Here is a 19,900-nt window from a genome sequence, read left to right as displayed (position 1 = left end):
TATTGCGTTCTTAATTGCTTGTGCTTTGCTAGACTTCCTGCTAATGCTTTTCAAAAGGTCATTTCATTGCAGAGATTTGGAATAGGAAATGTGATAATGAAGCTTAATTCTTCTATTTGTGAAGTAGTACAATAGGCAGCTGGTGTCACAGATCTTTGTGTCCCACTGGTTTTGCAGTTCAGTTGCTTCAAAGTCTTAAAGTCACCCCTCAGCCTTAAGTATAGCTGTGGTGATGCACCAATTCAATTGCCTTCCCAATTCACAGCTTCAGTTCTGAGTGTTAACAATGCTCAGCTGTATACCGGGGTGTCCCAAGAGCACCGTTGGTGCTTACAGGGCAAGAACTTTTGCTGTACTGAGATCTAGACTTCATCAGTAAAGGAATCATGGAATAATATAGCTTGAATGGATCTCTAGAGGTCATCTGATCTGAGCCTCAGCTCAGAGCAGGCCAAATTAGATCAGGTTGCTCAGTTTAACTATTGCAGCAGAAATCTGATTATATTTGGGCATTGCAGGTACAAGGTCTAATTTTTAGGCTTTTCTAGACCAGGGACACCATATTCTAAGTTTAGTTTCAAGATAAAGTAACTTCTGATAGCCTTTTAAGAAGGCCTACGTTCTTTCCCTCTAGCTTTTCCAATTACCTCTCTCCCTCTCACAGATGACGCCAGAGAAGTCTGTATCTCGGGGCACAGAATCTCCCGAATTTCCCAATGCAGTAACAGCCTTTTTATCTGTTTCCAGTTGACAGCAAAGTGTCAGTTCCCAGCAGTCATCCCTTCTAGAGTGGATCATAATCCATACCACTTTCCTCCCCTGTGAAACTGCGTGCCATAACAATAAGAAAGACTAATCACAGTGAGCAGAAGACTCCACATTAACATCATTCTGTAGTCCATCGGAGTGTGCTGAAAGAAGGATTTATCAGGGTGTTTGTCTTGCTTTGTTTTTTAGCAAGGTCTTCGCAGTCTTGCATCAAATCTCTTGCTTTTTATTTTTGGGCTGGATTGTGCTGTTTCTGTCCAAGATAATCATGACAGGTGAAGGGAAAATGGAAGACTATGTAGTGTTGTAGATTTAATAGACTTTTGCACCTGTAAAACACAAAGCCAAACTTTGAGGTTTTCTTGGGGTTCTTCATTCTCCATGCAGGTTCCACTTCTCATGTGGATTTGAAATTGAATTAATTTTGAGAAGCAGATCCTGAAACAGTTACAACTGGGCATCAGAGATTGGACATTTTCAACTGGTTTAGTTCTCCCCTGCCCATGATGTGAGATGTGTAATGTCCCTGTTGCTTTACCTTCAGCAGGTATTGGAGATAGAGTTTTGGGGAAGATGTCAGATAGTATATCGCAGCTGTCTAAAACTTTCCTGCTACATTTGTCATGCTGGATGTCATCTTGTTGTCACCTACTGGAAGGAAGTTAGCATCAGTCTGTGCATCTAGCAGATTCTGCTTGTCCAAGTAGGAATCTCACCCTGTCAATGTCAAGCTGCTGCTGACTGGGTGGATGAAGTCAGAACAATTGTGTAGGGTAGTTACCTTCTGCATCTCTTTGTTTATAGATACATGAATTGTAAACCATTCCTCTCAAGTGTGAGGAAGTAGATCTGGATCTGCTGTAGATGCAAAAGAAATAGTTTGTAAAATCTTTTTTAATGTCTGTTTGAAATCAGCCATCTGTTTTCAATGCAGGCTTTTTCAGCTCATGACATCTCATGATGCAGATGCTTACTGACAATACCGAACTGATGTATTAGGCAGAAAAAAGGGAATGAAGGTGTTTCCTTCTTCCCCTTCCATAAGAGAAAGTGATACCCTCTTCCCTCCCTTTGATACCACAGTCTTCTAGGACTTCAAAACATCCTACTAGAACATTTGCTAGTGTATCTCTGGGGTTTTGTATGGTTTATATGTGTTATTTCAAGGCTTCCCCACACCTTTCCAGACTCTTGCTTTCATAATGGACATGCATGTGTCATTTCAGAACAGCAGAGGACCAAAAAAGTCTGGAGGCCAGCGTTTCTCAGATGTTTTTGTTACTATTCTTTATTGTACTAGATCATGCTTTTTCTCTGGCAATTGTGCTTCCCCTTATGCTGGGGGGGAACCAAGCCAAGACTTGAGAATTATAGCAAACCTTCCCCTGGGCAGGAAGTTTTAGAAGCAACTCCAGAGTTTAATCATCTTGTGGGCACTGCCTGATCTACTCTCTCACAAAAAAAAGCTTATTTCTCCATCCTTTACTATTGCAGGAGCTACCAGTATGGTGCTAGTTGACCGACATCTGAAAAAGGAACATTTTTGCATTAAGCATAGATATCTTATTTCATTTCATTATATTCTAAGTGGTCTGTGCAGCAGCTGTTCTCAAATATCTTGGTGTTTTGATATCTTGGTTTTCTGAAGGGTCTTTTTGCTAGCTTAGCTTGGACATTTCTTTTGCTCTTTCTTCCGGACCTCTGAATTGCATGCATAGTCGTTGCATTACTTAGTGTAAAGTAAGTCCAAGGACAACTTTCTGAGTTTGTAGCTACTGCTGTGTCTCCACGTATTTTGCTGTTGAGTAAGAGATGTAGAGACAAAGGACATCCATGCTCTCACTGTTTGCTGTGCTATTGGTGCAGACCTCCAGACCTCCAAGTCTGGTAGAGCAGTCTTTCAGTGGTGGTCCTTAACCTACCCCTGTGCACAAAATCGTGTTTGCTAGTATAGAGTAGAATCTCTGTGGATGGTCACTTGACTTAAAGCAAGTGTAGAGCTCAGTGGATTGCATGTTGTGAAAAACGTGTCTGCTAATTCAGAGTCTAAAAGTATGAGATTGTTGATAAAAGAATGGGACTTGGTTTTGATACAGAATGAGCAATACAGCTTTCATTGTTTTATATTTTTGATTTCAGTTGTTAGAAATAGTTTCTAGAAGATACTAGCTTGTGTCGAGATCATTAAGGACCAAACTTTGAGATCGATCCTGTTTTGAATGGGGAGTTGGACCTGATAGCCTCCAGAAGTCCTTTTCAACCTAAATAATGCTATGATTCTGTAGTTGTGACTGGCAAAACATTAATACTAAAACAGGCTCACCTATCTTATGGACAAGAAGCAAGCTTGCTGTAAGAGAAGTCTGTGTGACGGCCAATCAAAAAGTGATGATTATTGAAAGCTCATAACTGTTATTTGAGCAGTTATTAGGGGATCCTAATTTAAATGCAATTTCAACCATTGTTGATAAGACAATGGAAACTGGTAGTGGATGTAAAACCTCTCACCTTTTGAGTCATACTTATTAATGTAACCTGCAACACTTGAAAGCTGTTCATGTTATATGCAAGAGCCTGCTGCATTTCAATTTCTTTGTAATTAATGCTTCTAGCAGAGACAGAGACTTTCTGGATATTGTAAAGGGAGCCTGACTGTTACTTCTTACCTTTTCGGCAGGCGAATTAATGTAGGAACTCGCTTTCAAGCAGAAATCCCATCACTCCAAGACAGATCTCTGGCAGCAGTTGATGAACATAAAGCAGAGCTGGTGTGGCAGCCGTGGGGTGACCTGGAAACCAACAAAGTCACCCAAGAGAATGGTAAGAACGTGGAAGGCTGGTAAATAGGACTCAGTTGTCACAGTTGTTGTAGGGGTAACCATGTATCTACTGTAGGCATAATTTAAAATCTCTCAGAGCTGCTAGTCAAGTGACATATTTGAGCGGTCTTGAAAGCAGTTTTAGGAGTAAAACTTGATTATCAGGTTGCGTGTGGCGGGTGGGAGGTTGATAGGATTGGGTTTTTTCATTGAGATAAAATGGGACCATTTGTTATGGTCAGGCAAAGAGCAGCCTCTTGCTCAGTGAAGCTTCCTTGTCTTTGTTAACATTTGAACACCACATGCACTCAACTTCCGTATTTTCAAGGGATGTTCTAGACAAAATATTTTGGAAAAAACAAGTTGTTAGACGGAAGTCAGGATGAGGAAGCAGGAGTTGTGGCTGCTAGTAGCAGATTTGGGGAGCTGTCTGCTGTTGGTGCACATGGGTTGTGGCAGTATAAATCCTGAAGGAAAGAGGAAGTGGGCAGGCTTGAAACAAACCTTTCTAATGAGAGAGAAAAAAGGGTATGGTAAAACGGAAATTCACAATATAAGGGGCAGGGGGATTCAGGAAATCTCTGAGTTGAGGGGAGATGGGAAGACATTATAGGAAGGAGGAGATTTGCAAGAAACTGCATGTGTAAATAGTGCTGCATGCAGAGTAATGCTGCGTGGCCTTGCGGTCTAACGAGGCTTTACTGGGCTCCAGTGTGACCATGTGCCCAATCTCATCCCCTCAGGGGAAACCTTTCTCATCAAAAGCCTGGACTTAGCCAGTTCTCCAAAACTCAGCCGAGTTAAAGCCGAGTTGTGTCTGAATTTGACCCAGATAAATTTGCAAGGACATTCAACTTCTCTGAGAGTTTTACTTTCTGTTATGTCTAGCCCTGCTTCAAAAGAGCTAATTAATGATGTGAATCCTGTAGGAAACTCTATTTTAATCTTATCTGAATTTGTTTGATACCTCTGTGGAAATAGTGGAAAACCTGCTAGCTGCTGCCTGTTCAAGCATTTTTCCTGGGGCTGGAACCAACCAGGAGCTGGCACTGCATTTCTTACATGAGGCAAAGGGAAGCATTCTGGTGAGTCTTCTCAGCTTTTCACCTTGATGTGGTCAAAGATATTAATGAAGGCCTGGTAACCTGTCATTCCTGAGAGGAGAGCCTTGCAAACTCCTTTCTATGCACCTGGCTCCCACTGTTTAGTGTCCCTTAGATGTCCCTAAAGTGGGTTCTGCCTGATGTACAGTGCCATGTTCACCTACTATCTTGCATATTTCCAACTTCAACATATTTGGCTTTTTAACAAACAGACTGACAGTCTACCATGGCGAGTGAGCTGAGGCTACTAAATGAATCTTAAATGATGTATTCCTGGGAAGATGACAAGATTGGAAGGAAAAATAAGGTGCTGGGGCTGAAGCTGAGGCATAAAGTGCAGTGTCTTGCTCCTCTTACTTTTGGCAGATCCATTTAACTTCTCTGTGCATGTCTATAGAACGGCTGTGCTGCTGATTTTATGTCAGTATTGTAAGACATGATACACTTTCATAAATGCCCTTTGACACCACTGGGGGGTAATATCAAAGAGCAGAGTGTAGCATATGGCACAGGGTTGTCATCCTTTTGTAGTTCTATGATTGATTTAACCTGGCATAAATCAGCCCTGCGGTCAGGAGTATCCCACACTTTTGCCTGGCTGCTTGTTTCCTGTTGTCTGTAGTGCACCAGCACTGACACTTGTGAGACTGTATTGACTTGCACTGGAGAAGAGAACAAATAAAAAATAATTTTTGTGTGTATGTGTTAGGTTTCTGCTAGATAAGTTCCCAGAACCAGCCCACCATTGTGAATGCTGTTGCTGGCATTCAGGAGGAACAGGGCTGCCCCTGGCAGCAGGAGGTTACTGTTAAAGTGGTTTAAACTGCTAATGGAAGCATGACTTCATTTTCTCTTTCCTGTTAAGTTTCAAAGCACTTCCAGTTTAAATGCAAAGTGAAAAGCAGTTTAAGAGGGTTTTTTCTTTATGTGGAATATTTGCGTCACATGACTGTGGTTTTATTTTGAAATATTGCTTAGTTGAGTGAGATAAGATCATAATAACTTGGATGTTTAAGACAGACATCATTTAGGGCAGTGTTTTTGGATGTGAGTATGTAACTTAGGCCTTCAGTAAATGAGAGGAAACTGCTGCATGGTTTCTGTCTATGGAATTAACTCTCCCAATACCATGGTGGTAGTGTTCAAAAGTGTCAATTCTCAGAGACATGAAATGGTGCTGAGAAGTTACCACTTGCCTTTGGTACCCAAGACTCAGTGGATAGTCAAGAATGTGATTTTTAAAGTTGTCACAAATGTTGAATTGTGCTATGATTCTTTTCAGTTAGCTTGCTGGAAAGGAGAGGATTAACAATTGCCATATCCTTGTTTTAAATACCCCAAACATGAAATTAATTATTTTATTTGTGTTTATCTTAGGGAGCTTTGACCAAACTGCTATTGAAGATGCCAGTACGATCGCCTACCCACCCTTTGGCAGATTATCACTACACAGGTTTGTTAACCAGAATAACTCTGTGCTTTCTGTCTATCATAAAGGAATTTTTCTATCCTTTTCTGCTCTTTTGGGGAACTCTGTAACTTTACAATAAGATTAAAAGACCACTCTTCTCTCTGGTAAATCAAGTGATGGCTTGCCAAGAATTTTGCCCAAGCAAATTATGACACTTACAATGTAAAAAACACTGCCTCTCTCAGAACACGTGCATGTGTGTATTTGCACATGTGTGTGTTCTGATTTCCTTTATGGGGAAAAGGGAATGTGATTTCTTACACTAAGTCACAGAGAATGCAGAAAGATAGCTAGTACATATGAGAAGAAAGGCTGTGGTAACCTCAGAACCACAGCCTCTCTGGCATGGATTTCCAGGGTGGAGTTAAGAGAGGGTTTTATGGGAAGAGTTTTCAAGCTTGCTGAAGAAAGCTCAGCCAACTATTGATGCCTGTCAGTGTTTCTGCAAAATTTTAAATGCTGTGAACTACCTTTGTAGTCTTGTACCTAACTAGAAGATAGTCAGCTGTGTGACACTAACTTCAGTGATCTAGAGTGACCCTAGCCACCTGAAAGACCTGATGTAAGGTGATAGAGAGAGATCTAATAGCTGGCGCCACAAAGCATAGAAATTACATTTCTTCATTATTACACACTCTTACTATAATGGCTGGGAAACATTACTTGAGTAATATCTGTAAGGCAGGAGGAGATTCCAAAATGTGTTTATTATTAGAGGCAAGAGTGCTAGGATAGTAGGAGTATTTGAGATTTAATAAATCTTCAAGTGCAGTGGATTGCTGCTGAAAGAAAAGATCTGTTCTCCTCCCCCACCATTTCCCTTGTGTAAAATCTAGTGACTGGGCCACCACAAAGTGTGCCTATTCACCTTGCTGTTTTGTTGGAAAACATCTTAGTTCATCTAATTGACTGGTTTTTGCGAGCTGTACTGAGTTAACCTGTGGCGATAAGTACTAGATTTAACACAAAGAAGTGATGAGAGCTGAAGTGGAGCAGTGCGGGGAGGGGGGCTAACAGCAGTCTGCAGTTATACTGGATTAGATGTGATGAGAGACTGCACCCTTGCATGTGTGTATTGGTCTTATTTAAGGCAAACATGAAGAAAAAGTTTGTAGAAGAATAAACATTTGAAATTGCAAGAGCTTCTGTTACAACTTTTTTTCCTACAGGATCAGACAAGTGGAAAGTTGCTGAAAAAAAACTTTTCAACAAAGGCATTGCAATCTACAAGAAAGACTTCTTCTTGGTCCAAAAGCTTGTAAGTTACTTTTTTTTTCATGACAGCAATGATACTTTCTTACACATTTGTTGAGCATTTAATACAGGAAGTTCAATCTTGATTTTTCTGAAGCCTCAGTATTTAAGTCCTACACTCAAAAGATTTCAGAGAAATTTTGTCATCCAGCACAGCATAAAATCTCAGTAGAAAGCTAGAACAGTAGTGTTTGTTTTGCTGCTCTTGTTTACTTAACCCTTGTATTTAGTGCATTACTTCCATTAGTCTACACTGCAGATACCACTTCTAAAGGATGTATTTATAGAGCACTAGTAATGTTCCAGTACAGCTTAAATGGCTTGCTTATAAAACTAAATAGAAACACATCCTTGCTACTGATGAAAAGGACCAAAGGATATGTGAATGATGCATCCTTTAGGATCTCTTTTTTTCCAGTTTTCTGAGACAATGATAATAAAAATGATTGCTTCCATCTGTTTTCATGAGGTATGACACTTCAATGGGGGCGGGGGAAATCACTGAAGGAGAGGGCAAAACCAGGAGCTGCATACATATTTCCTGAATAAATTCCCAAAAGGCATTTAAGTTGCAAAAGCCCAGAAGCTAAGAATATATTCCAAAACTTACAGAAAAAGCACTGATAGAGAATATGTAGATGGTCACAGGTCTGTACTGATAATTGTCTACCACCATATGTGTATGAAATGCATGTGGCCAAAATGGGAAAGGGCTGCTAACCTTCCTTTCCATTTTTGGATTGGTATTCTGGTCTAATCTTCTCTGAAGTGCTGCTGGAAAATAAAGTTCCCCCATAAAACTGAAAGGCTGCTTTCGAGTCGACAGCTCAGTTGGAACATTTTAGAGGCTAAGAGGTGCATTAAACTTACAAAGTACCAGGTTCCATCACCTTTATGTTGACCAGCTTTTCTTTGGAAAGGTGGTCCTGTAGTTCTCAGTGAATAATAGTGGCAATAGGGGATGGGCTGTGGGATGCGGCATGTGGCGAATATGACACAGAAGAGAAGGCTTTTAACTGCAGTTGTAGTGGAATGGAGACTACTGAGGAAAGAAAAATACAAAATATATTTATTGCACCTTTAGTAATTATTTATAAGCTTTCTTAAACCATGTAATCCATTGGACTTTTATGTTTTTTAAACACCAGATAAAAACCAAAACAGTGGCTCAGTGTGTGGAATTCTACTACACATACAAGAAACAGGTGAAAATTGGTCGGAATGGGACCTTAATCTTTGGTGACATTGATGTTGCTAATGAGAGATCTATGAAAGATGAAGCTGAAGTTGACATCAAGGTAATTTCCTAAATTTCTGTCACCTCTTTTGGGCTGTGGTGTGAAGTTTGATTTTGTGTGTTGTGTCATTTGCTGCTAAAATCAAAAGCAGAAATAATCTGGCCAGTGTGGACAAGTCCAGACTCATAAACTTGTGTCTTATGTCACATAATGACATTTACTTACAGGCACCAACATTAACAGTTCCTTTATCTTCTGGTGAAGAGTTCCCATAGGTTTGCACGTGTTCTTCCTCCCAGAAGGGACATTTACAGTGAAGAACAGGGGCATGCGGAGGAGGAGGAAGAGGAGGAAGAAGAGGAGGCAGAGGAAGGGTTGGATAACAGAAGGAAGAGCACAGTTCTTCTCAAAGATGAACAGACACTACAAGATGATGTAATAGTAAGTGCTGCATTGTCCATGTTGTACTTTTGATGCCACCTTCTGCAACTAGTTTAGAAAATACCAGGTAGGCAGTTCCAGATGTAAAAAGTTTCTACCTCTAACTTCTCCCAGAGCAAGAGACTGAGCTGAGGTAGCTTAGAGTATTACTAGCAACCAGGCTCTGTGCTGTGGTGGGAGAACTGGGAAGGGGAAAAAACCCGATATAGTTCTTTGTGATTGGTGCACACAGAGGACCATGATGAGAAATGTCCTGAAAATATCCTGGAGACTTTCTCATTAAATAAAACCTTGGTCTGGAATAAATGAAGCACAGGAGCTCAGCCATTGTTTTCCTTCTGATGGTGGGTTTAAGTTTCAGTTTGCCTTAAATGTTCCCCTCTCTCCAAAGGCCAGTGATGCCAGTATGAGGAGTCAAGAGGCAACGGTCACAGGCAGAATTGGAAGGAAGCCAAGGGAGACAACAGTGAAGCCTCGAAAGCATATTACTGCTCCAGTGCAGAGGAGGCGGCGGAAACAGAAGATAAAATCAGATGCTACCAGTAAAACTCAGAACACAGAAAACACATTTCCATGTAAAAAATGTGGCAGGTAAGAGCAACCCTGCTTCCAGCAATAGTCACAGAATTGCAGTAGGGCTTCTCCTATGGAAGCTTATTCTCAAATAAGCTTTCCTTCTGTCCATTTAGGCCAGAGACACTGGCAATAATTCTAATGACTTATTACCCCACTAATACTCACAGATTAGGGATTTTTTACATTTATTGGTATTAAGATACTACTACTTAATAACCTGCTGCTGACTGGTTTTCCTCAAATGGAGTGAGACACCACCTGCATTTCAACTGTGTGCAATGGGTACACAGTTCATCTGGTTAAACTTGCACCCATCTTTTGTGTCTGTAAAATACATTTGTCTTTCCTCACATGGTTCTAGTAGTTTTTGTAAGTTTGTTGCCAACAGATTCATAAATGTCAAGAAAATTCAGTTCCCTACATAAATTGCTTACTCTTAAAACAATTGAGAGTCTTGTAATACCAGTGGTTATCCCTTTATTTAAAAAAGGCATCAAGCTAGGGGATAGCAAGAAAATGCAACCTCTGCCTAGTTACCTCACCAGGGCTGTTGACAGATTCTTGCTGTGGTGGGTACTTAGCTGGCCCTGCCAAGGTACCCTGTCTCTGTGCCCTCAGGGAGCACGTGGCGTTGGAAAGGGCAGTGCTGTGAGAAGTCAGGCAGTTAGGATTTGGTCCTGGCCACCGGCAAAGGAGAAACAGGCAAGGATTCCTACTGGTGTCTAAACTTTTCTTGTGGCATTTAGTGCAAAATCCAAATAGTTAATGGTGAAAGATGGAGGGATACACCATAGAAGTTGAAGGTCAGGAGGAAAAACCTCAAGTGTTTCTAGCTGTGTGGACAAGGCTCAGCAGTGGTATTTGGCCTTTGTTCACCTCCATGTTTATTGTCTTTTTGCAGCGTAGGGGGGATGCCGAAAGACCAGGGCCCTGCCTTGTTAAGCAGCATGTGTATATTTCAGATACCAGCACTGCAACTCTGAATTTAGAAAATTTTAAGAGCTGAATGAGAGATAAGAGGAAATGGCCATATTAAGAAACAAGGCAAGGGGTTTGAGGGTGCTCAGGATCTCCTGCTAGCATTCCACTTAGTGCTGGCACATGCCAAGTCAGAAGTGGTGTTTGCTGTAAATGCTGTATTGCGGTGCCCATGTGGGTTCCCGTCCTGAGGCTCACAAACTTGAGGCTGGAGCAGCAGAAGCTCTTTTGGAGAATTAATGAAGGAGGCTGTAGGAGAGACCAATGCTAACGTACATGTGTGCTTCCTCAGGGTATTCTACAAGGTGAAGAGCCGCAGTGCTCACATGAAAAGCCACGCGGAGCAGGAAAAGAAGGCGGCCGCACTGAAGCAGCAAGAGAAAGAGGCGGCGGCAGCAGCGGCAGCAGCAGCAGCCCACAGCCAGGCCCAGCAGGAGGAGAGCAGCGAGAGTGAGAGCAGCAGCAGTGGAAGCAGCAGTGCGAGCTCAGATGAAGATGGAGAAATATAGCAGCAGACCAGAAGTGGAGGGAGAAGCAAGGCTGGACCCAACCTCCCTCTTGGTGGTCTCACTTTTTTTGCTTGCACTTTTCTTACCTGAACTATTAGGTCTCAGTTTCAGTGCTGCCATTTTCTCATGCCACATGTTCCACTTCACCTTGCCAGAACAGACCAAGCTGGAATGGTGGATGAAAAGCTTTGTTTCAACTTGGATTTTTTTTTTTTAAAAAAAAAACAAGTAAGATTTCTATTCTATTTATAATGATACCTGAGGTACATAATAGAACAATGTCACCTGCAGTGGAAGTAAGTTCTCTCTCAGGTCAGTCAGACCTTTCTTTTTGTGCTTGTCAGGAAATCATGATAACAGGACTCTTGGATGTAAAGGTTTCCAGACTGGAGCAAGAAAATGATGCTCTGCTCTGAGCTAAGTGTATCCAGTTACTGTGACACTGGTGATTTCTAGATATTTCCTTTCTCAGCAAGTTCTCCTTCCTGTTACACTTCCCTGCCTTTCTTTCTGAGCATTTATTCAGGCAGCCAACAAGTTTTGTGGAAAGATGGTGTGCACTTTTGGCCTCTGCTTCACAAAAACAAAAAGTGGGATGAGCAAGACACTTTTCTTCCTTTTCAGAGGAAGTTTTATTTTTCAAAAGGAAACCTGAGGTGATTTCTTTTATGCCATTAAGAATGCAGCAATGGATACAAAAATATATCCTGTGGAACTAGAATAGCCACAGGCCTTGCGGGTTTTCTCATCTTGGAAAACAAAATAGTCTGCCTTTGATTAACTTTACGGAAAGTAGTCTGGGCTTCACAAGTGCAATTTTAAATGAAAACTGCTGGTTTTGACTTTGCATAAATGGGAGCAAGTTTGTTTAGTGAAAATGAACCAAGACCTTCTCGTGCACTGGATTGTGTGTGCCTCAGAGGTGGGAGGAATGGACTCTCATCTCCAGCAGTGATCCCTCTGTGAATGGCTTTAACCTCTCAGCACATCCATTTCTTTCTTGTGGCAACCCTCATTTATTCCTTGATATTGCCATCGTCAGGAGCTTGTATGGTGGGGCCCTAGTTTCCCAAATACTTCCTGTCAGACAGTATGTACATGCAGGAGAAGCTTGTCACTTATTTCCAGACCAGTGGCTGGACAGCACTGCCTGCTGGGTTGTCCTGCTGTGAGCCACGCTCTTTGCTGAAAGGCTGACTCTTCCTTCAGAACTGACAACATGCTAATAGTCCAAAAAGTCTAGCCACCAAAAGCCTGCTGGTGAAAGAGAGTTAAGAAGTAGTAATGTGGTCCAGGTGACACAGATGTTAGATTTGCACAGGATTGTTTTGTCCATCTTTGTAGCCCACATTTATCATTATTTTGTAAAGATGCAAAGAATCGGATCACTTCCTTGTGCTTCACAGCTGGTCAGTCCCAGCCCGTGCCCCGGCTGCCCAGCTCCTTCCCTGCAGCCAGTCCTTAGAAGCAGCACTGATCCCCCAGCTTCCTGGGTGCTGGCACCGTGTCAGATCGCACGTGCGCTGCTCCGGTGGTGCAATACCGAAGGAGCTGATCGTTCCTGCATTCCCAAGCAGGGATCTTGCGGGGGTTGCTGCATGTGAACTACAGAGTGTTCCTGACTGGCTGATTTTTTTAAATCTTGACCCTTCAAGCTGTTAGATAAATTCCAGGTTAACTGTGGAAAGTGGCTCTAACTCCAGTATGTGATCTGGCAATCTTTTTCTGCCCCATGGTTATATGCAACCATGATTGCTTCACTCTCTAAGTCTGGGAGGCTGCATGCTTGCTTTGACATATATATGCCTTCGGGTAGAATCATTTTCTTAATAGCAGAAACAGTTATTATTCTTACAAAATAAGTAGAACTATCATTAAGGACTGCAAAAGTGTCAACATTGAAAAAAGTGCATTTAAGTGTTCAATTTTCTGCCAAGGTTGTGTTTTTCATTCCTAACAAAATTAGGTTTCCTTTCAGCATTTAGATAACTGTTCCATGTCCCTACATGCACAGGTCTTGTTGACTAACTAGGCTGTTGGAGCAGATGGCATGTCATGAACTGTTAAAATCATTCAAAAACTGCAAAGAACTAAAAGCTACTAATCTTTAAAAAGAAGCTTAAGCAAATTGGTCTTCCTCTTAAGAGTTTCAATGTTGATAGTTATCTTCTTCCTTTTGTAAATTGGAGAAAATGCTTGTCTACCGTTATGCTAGAGCTCTTACAGAGAACAGAAGCTTTAGCACACTGTGCCAGGACAGACGGTAGGTGAAGCAGCTGGACCTCATGGTCCACTTGTAGTACTGGGATTAATTCCAGTAAAAAACAGTGATGCAATTAAAGCTCTGAAGTATGTTTCTGGGAAGTTGCCAATAGTTTCCGGATCTTGAGAACTGCAGGGCAACAGTTTAGAAACAAGCAGGGCTTGTGTGTATATCTAGAAAGGATTTAAGTAATGTAGATATTGTTATACTGTTGTAACGGATGTTTTTGCCTGGTATACCAGTGTTGCAGCAGCAGAACAGTCTACAGTTACTTAACAGAGACTGCAAAGGCCTAGAAACACATAACAAAGAAATGGAGATGGAGGTGGAACTGGCACACATTGAAAAAACATGGCAAAAATGAAGATTTTGAGGGGGGGTGTGTGATTTTTTGGGGTTGTTTTTTTTTTTTTGTTGTTGTTGGTTTTTTTAGATTGGAGAGATCTGATTAAACTTGAGAACTAAAATAAGGTTAATCAAACTGTCTTAGGAAAATGCTTTTACTGTCCATGCTAAAACAGTGCAAAATCAATCAGCATGTAATCCCTTAGGGAAAAACAGAGACTGTTCATATTGGGACAAACCAAAGCTCTGTCTAGCTCCAGGTCTTGTTTCTGACAGTGATCAGGAGCAGATGTTTAGCAAGAAGCCAGGGACAGTATGGACTAGCAGGTATAGTTCCAGCTAGAAAATAGGATGCTAAACTAGAAGAACTTATGTGTGTTCTCCAGTAAGGCAAATCTGCAGCAGGGTTGTTGTGGTTTAACCCCAGCCAGCAGCTAAGCACCATGCAGCCGCTCACTCGCTCCCCTCCCACCCAGTGGGATGGGGGAGAGAATCAGAAGGAAGAAGGTAAAACTTGTGGGTTGAGATAAGAACAGTTTGATAGAACAGACAGGAAGAAACTAATAATGATAATAATAGGAATAAAATGACAATAATAATAATAATAATAATAATAAAATGATTGGAATATACAAGTGATGCACAATGCAGTTGCTCACCATCCACTGATCGATGCCCAGTTAGTTCCCAAGCAGCGATTTGCTCCCCAGGCCACCTCCCCCCAGTTCATATACTGGGCATGACATCCCATGGTCTGGAATACCCCTTTGGCCAGTTTGGGTCAGCTGCCCTGGCTGTGTCTCCTCCCAACTTCTTGTGCCCCTCCAGCCTTCTTGCTGGCTGGGCATGAGAAGCTGAAAAATCCTTGACTTAGTATAAACACTACTTAGTAACAACTGAAAACATCAGTGTGTTATCAACATTCTTCTCATACCTAACTCAAAAACCATAGCACTATACCAGCTACTAAGAAGACAATTAACTCTATCCCAGCCAAAACCAGGACAGGGGTTTGTGCTGAAATGTACTGTTCTCCTTATGGGCATAAAATTGGGATGTTTCTCTGCCTTTTACTTTTCTGCTCTGTGTATCACTTGCATTTACTCTAGTATTTTTAGTGTCTGGAAGTATGTCTGGGTGATAATGAGAAAACATTTAGTCATGACCCACAGGAGTTTTCAAGCTTGAAGTAGTTTTAGATACGGCATAGCAAGTTATGGTGACAACTGAACAGATGAAGTGTACTACAAAGATTTAGGGAGCAAATCATGGGATTGCTTTAAATACCGATTTAATCTTCTTTCAGAGATGATGATGCTTGAATGCAAGCATTATTATAGTCTTCCAAAGACCAGATCTTTCACTGATTCTCCCTATTTCAGGAAATCGTTCTAAGAGTAATTTTTCCTCTTATCAAGGATAAGCCATTGAGCTGCTGATAACATATCAGAGATTTTCTTCAGTTGCACAAAAATGGTGTGTATATTACACACTGAACCCAGTACTGGTTGTTTTTCTCCCACCCTGCTGCAGTAGAAGTAGAAGATAACAGGAAGATTTGATACAGTGAGGTCTGTCACTGGAAGGAAATAAGAAAAGGGCTTTTTCTGAGGATAACCTCTAACAGCTGTGGGTTAGCATGGCTGACCAAAATCAGGTAAATGTTCCAAGTAAGTGACATCAAATGGAAATGTTTGTGAGCATGTTTACATATTGCTGGTAGCCACCAGAAGACCTCTTTTCTGTCATGGTAATAAGTAAAAATGCTCCTCTGAATGTATTGTTTAAAAATGAACAAGCAAAACTAAACCTGCTGCCCACTTGCTTGTGGTAGGAGTTTGGAACTGATCCTGCATCTGAATTAGATCCTGCCTACTAGCAAAATTTGGCAGAGAATTGTTTAAAAAAAACCCAAACCAGCCAACCCCCAATTGCTGTGAACAAAGCATTTGAACTGAATTTGTCTAATCTGGAATGAATCTGTTACTCTTCTTGGGGAGGGGGTGGGGGGGAAATAACTTGAGTGGCTCTTTACTGCAGCACAGTGTTAATTTAAGGCTGTGTTGTTCCAATTATGATTTAAAAAAAAAATCTTGTCTATGTTCTGTTGATTTGTCCAGTTTAAAACCCTGTGCTCGTTATCTTCCATCACTTAAAGGCCTATTTACTGAAACCCATTTAGTGTAAAGGTTTGCTGTTAATTTAGAAAAAAGGCAGCATATGCTCAGTCATTGAGTTTGAACAAGGCGTCTCTTTGCTTTAGCTGTCTTTTCTACAGGAACAAATAAAAGATTTATAGACTGCAATTCTGTAAACATGTACTAACAGTGCGAGATCAGACTTCAGGTGGTCATATACCCAGTAGTCAGGTGGCTGTATTTCAAAACCATTACCTGTTTGAGTCTTGATGCCAGCATTGGGCATTGTGGAGATGCAGTGGCAGATCACATTTTGCTCCAATCGCATACTTCTGCCTGCATTGTCTGCCCTTTACAGATAGATTCAGTCTTTCAGGTTTGTGATCTGCATGGGATAGCATCTCAGTTTTGTAAGACTGTTTGTATATAATTACTAGATATATGCATGCAGTTGTGATGCATATCTGATATAGCTACAGGTGTTTTGCAGTCTAGCTGCAAGAACAATGCTGCATTTTAATTTATTTGATATTTTTCCATTTACTGATACAGGTAATGGATCTGAGAGAACTCAACTCTGTAAGTTGAAGGCCTACCAAATTTCAATTGACTGTGCAGGACCGTGGCGTTTTGCTAGCTAGGACCAGGTAGGAATATAGCTGTTTAAAGGCAGGGCAAAGATAGACATTTTAAAGCTTAAAGTGACTCATCTATTAATCCCATACTAGACATGTAATGTGAAGTCCAAAATAGCTAAAAAATATCCTCTGGTTTATCAAACTGGGGCTTTTGGTCATTTTTATTATTGCAACAAGCTTAGATTAAAATCAACATTCAAAAAAAGTGTTTCCTAAAACACAAAGAGTGAGCTTTCTCACTCTCAGCAGTTACACACTTCTTAATTCTCTTTCAGGCAGTGGACTAGGAAGTTCCTATATATACATACCCTATTTTAAAAGAAATGGGAGTAGGGAGGACTGTAGCCATGTAAGTCTTGTCTGCTTTTGTACAATGGCACTTTTAGTCCAATGATTACCTCTGCCAGAAACCTTATTCTAAACCACATTTTCCCACACAAACTTTCTCCCTGATTATCTTCTGATGTATGTCTGAAAGTTTATAAAGCTTTAAAGAGACAGAGAAGCAGTGTCTACAAATCATGTTTTGATTTTTGTGGGGGTGAGTTTCTATGTAAATTCGTCACTTGGGTTCAGCTGCTTTACTTGCCCTCATTCTCTCCTGTGTCAAATGTTAGGAAGACACAAACTTTAAATCCCCAGCTGTCTAAGGATTTTTCTTTCCAAGACTAGGACAGCTGAGCCTGAAAAAAACCCTTAACTTCTCCAGGTTAGAAGACAACATATATTTTTATAGAAATGTAACTGTATATTTTAAAAAAGTTTCCTGCAGCTTCTCCACATGTATTTTTCCCCTTGTAGTTCAGATTTGATATAAACTTTTTTTGTGTTCATTCTTTTTATGTTCTGTTTTTAAATTTGTAGTCAAAGCTTTGGTGTACTGTACAGGAGCAGTCAGCCTTTGTAATTACTGTATAAATGCTTTATAATAAAGTATATTACTTTTATTTTAACAAGTGAGCAAACACTTCCTTTTGTGTGTTTGCTGCCTAGGGCACCTTTTAAAAGACTGTTACATGTTTAAAATGTACATATATAAATATATTTACCTGTTGCTGTACAGTTGATAGACTGGACTGAATTTATTTTTTGTGTGCTTTTTTATAAAATATTAATACACTAAAGGAAATCTTGCTGATGTGATTGTAATGTACTATGTAACTTATTTACTTAATATCCTCTATATATCTAAAAAACCTTTTATTAAATGAGGTTTAAAAAAATAGTTTCATAGCTGAGTTTTTTGATGGTATGAAGGAGTGTCTGGGGGGTTCGAGGTGGATAGCGACTGTGATGCATTCATGCAAAGGAGGCATTTATGAGTCCTTTTATCTAGTCTGCTCTCTAATCATACCCACCTCTGTATTTTCCATAGCAATCCTCAAGGCTGTTTCTCAGTGTAAACTTCTCCCTGATTACACCAGCCTGCAATGTGTTTTATGTCTTATGTCCAAGAAAATAACTGGCAGGTGCAGCTCCAGTTGCTTTACAGAAGTGTTGATGGTGTGTGTGTCCCACTCCAAGCTGAGCACCTTCCCAGAATGCCAGGTAACAACCATGAAAATGTGTTAGAAATTCACGGGCAATGGTTCTAGGTCTGCTTTGCTGTAAGTAAGGCCAGCTGGATTCTGACGCTACCTCAAACCAACTACAAAAACAGTGGGCAGAGCAAAGGCAGCATGGAGTAACTTAGTACGTGAGGGGCCTGTATCAAATCTGAATTCCTGGATGGCTGTGGCTGGGACAAGAAGTAGAGACTGAAGTAAATCTAGAGCTGCTGCAAAAAGAGTTAATGTTTTCCTGCTGTTTAGTAGTTAGAATCATAGAATTGTTTAGGTTGGAAAAGACCTTTAAGATCATAAAGTCCAACCATTAACCTAGCACTGCCAAATCCACCACTAAACCATGTCCCTAAGCACCATGTCTACACATCTTTTAAATACCTCCAGGGAAGGTGACTCAACCACTTCCCTGGGCAGCCTGTTCCAATGCTTGACAACCCTTTCGGTGAAGAAATTTTTCTAATAGTCAATCTAGACCTCCCCTGGCGCAACTTGAGGCTGTTCCTTCTTTTCCTATGACTTGTTACTTGGGAGAAGACACCAACGCCCACCTCGCTACAACCGCCCTTCAGGTAGTTGTAGAGAACAATAAGGTCTCCCCTCAGCCTCCTTTTCTCCAGGCTAAACAACCCCAGTTCCCTCAGCTGCTTGTCATAGGACTTGTTCTCTAGACCCTCCACCAGCTTCCTTGCCCTTCTTTGGACACACTCCAGCCGTGAGCAGCCAGTTTCTCCAGGAAAATGCTGTGGGAAATGGTGTCAAAGGCTTTACTAAAGTCCAGGTAAACAACATCCACAGCCTTTCCCTCATCCACTAGGCAGGTGGCCTTGCCGTAGAAGGAGATCAGGTCGGTCAAGCAGGACCTGCCTTTCACAAACCCCTGCTGGCTGGGCCTGATCCCCTGGTTGCCCTGTACGTGCCGTGTGATGGCACTCAGGATGATCTGCTCCATAACCTTCCCTGGCAGCCAGGTCAGGCCGACAGGCCTGCGGTTCCCCGGATCCTCCTTCCAGCCCTTCCTGTAGGTGGGCGTCACATTAGCTATAACTCCCAGTCAACTGGGACCTCCCCGGTTAGCCAGGACTGCTGATAAATGACTGAAAGTGGCTTGGTGAGCACTTCCACCGGCTCCATCAGCACCGCACCCTTGGGTGGATCCCATCCAGCCCCATACACTTGTGTGTGTGTGTGTGTAAGTGGTGTTAGCAGGTCACTAACTGTTTCCCCTCGGATTATGGGGGCTTCATTCTGCTCCCTGTCTTCCAGCTCAGGGGCTGGGTACCCCAAGAACAACTGGTCCTACTATTGAAGACTGAGGCAAAGGTGGCATTAGGTACCTCAGCCTTTTCCTCATCCTTTGTCACTAGGTTTCCACCTGTATCCAATAAAGGATGGAGATTCTCCTTAGCCCGCCTTTTGTTGCTAATGTATTTATAGAAACTTTAAAAATTGTCTTTTACAGCAGTAGCCAGATTAAGTTCTAGTTGGGCATTGGCCCTTCTAATTTTCTCCCTGAATAACCTCATGACATCCTCGAGGTCCTCCTGAGTTGCCTGCCCCTTCTTCCAAGGTCCAATCTGCTGGTTGTAGAAACAATGACTCCAGTTGTAAACCATATTGCATCATATTTTCAATGGTAGAGTTTAAAAAAAGTTTCAGTAAATACTGTCTTAAAGGCACTTGTCTGTTACCTGAATCTAAGGGGGGGGTGGGGTTTAAAACATATTTTGTTATACAGCGCTCATCTCATTTCCTCTGGCAGTAGTTGGATCTCTTGCTGTGGATTTTAAGTATTAA

General features: G+C 41.4%; 1 protein-coding gene across 5 annotated transcripts in view; it reads left to right on the top strand.

Moving 5' to 3' along the window:
* Positions 1–17,704, top strand: part of MIDEAS (mitotic deacetylase associated SANT domain protein) — a 79,277-nt gene extending 61,573 nt beyond the window's left edge. For all 5 annotated transcript variants that reach the window (XM_075030604.1, XM_075030603.1, XM_075030606.1 and 2 more), the window contains 8 exons: positions 3,446–3,588; positions 4,569–4,672; positions 6,068–6,143; positions 7,331–7,419; positions 8,564–8,713; positions 8,918–9,094; positions 9,486–9,685; positions 10,941–17,704. In XM_075030604.1, coding sequence (XP_074886705.1) covers positions 3,446–3,588; positions 4,569–4,672; positions 6,068–6,143; positions 7,331–7,419; positions 8,564–8,713; positions 8,918–9,094; positions 9,486–9,685; positions 10,941–11,157 — 1,156 coding nt within the window. In that variant the 3' untranslated portion in view covers positions 11,158–17,704. The remainder of the gene's footprint in view (positions 1–3,445; positions 3,589–4,568; positions 4,673–6,067; positions 6,144–7,330; positions 7,420–8,563; positions 8,714–8,917; positions 9,095–9,485; positions 9,686–10,940) is intronic.
* The last annotated feature ends 2,196 nt before the right edge of the window (positions 17,705–19,900 follow it).

Source organism: Buteo buteo, chromosome 6 (assembly GCF_964188355.1).
Source record: "Buteo buteo chromosome 6, bButBut1.hap1.1, whole genome shotgun sequence".
NCBI classification, from domain to species: Eukaryota; Metazoa; Chordata; class Aves; order Accipitriformes; family Accipitridae; genus Buteo; species Buteo buteo.
Note: the sequence above shows the minus strand (reverse complement) of the source record. Positions and strands in the feature narration are given on the sequence as shown.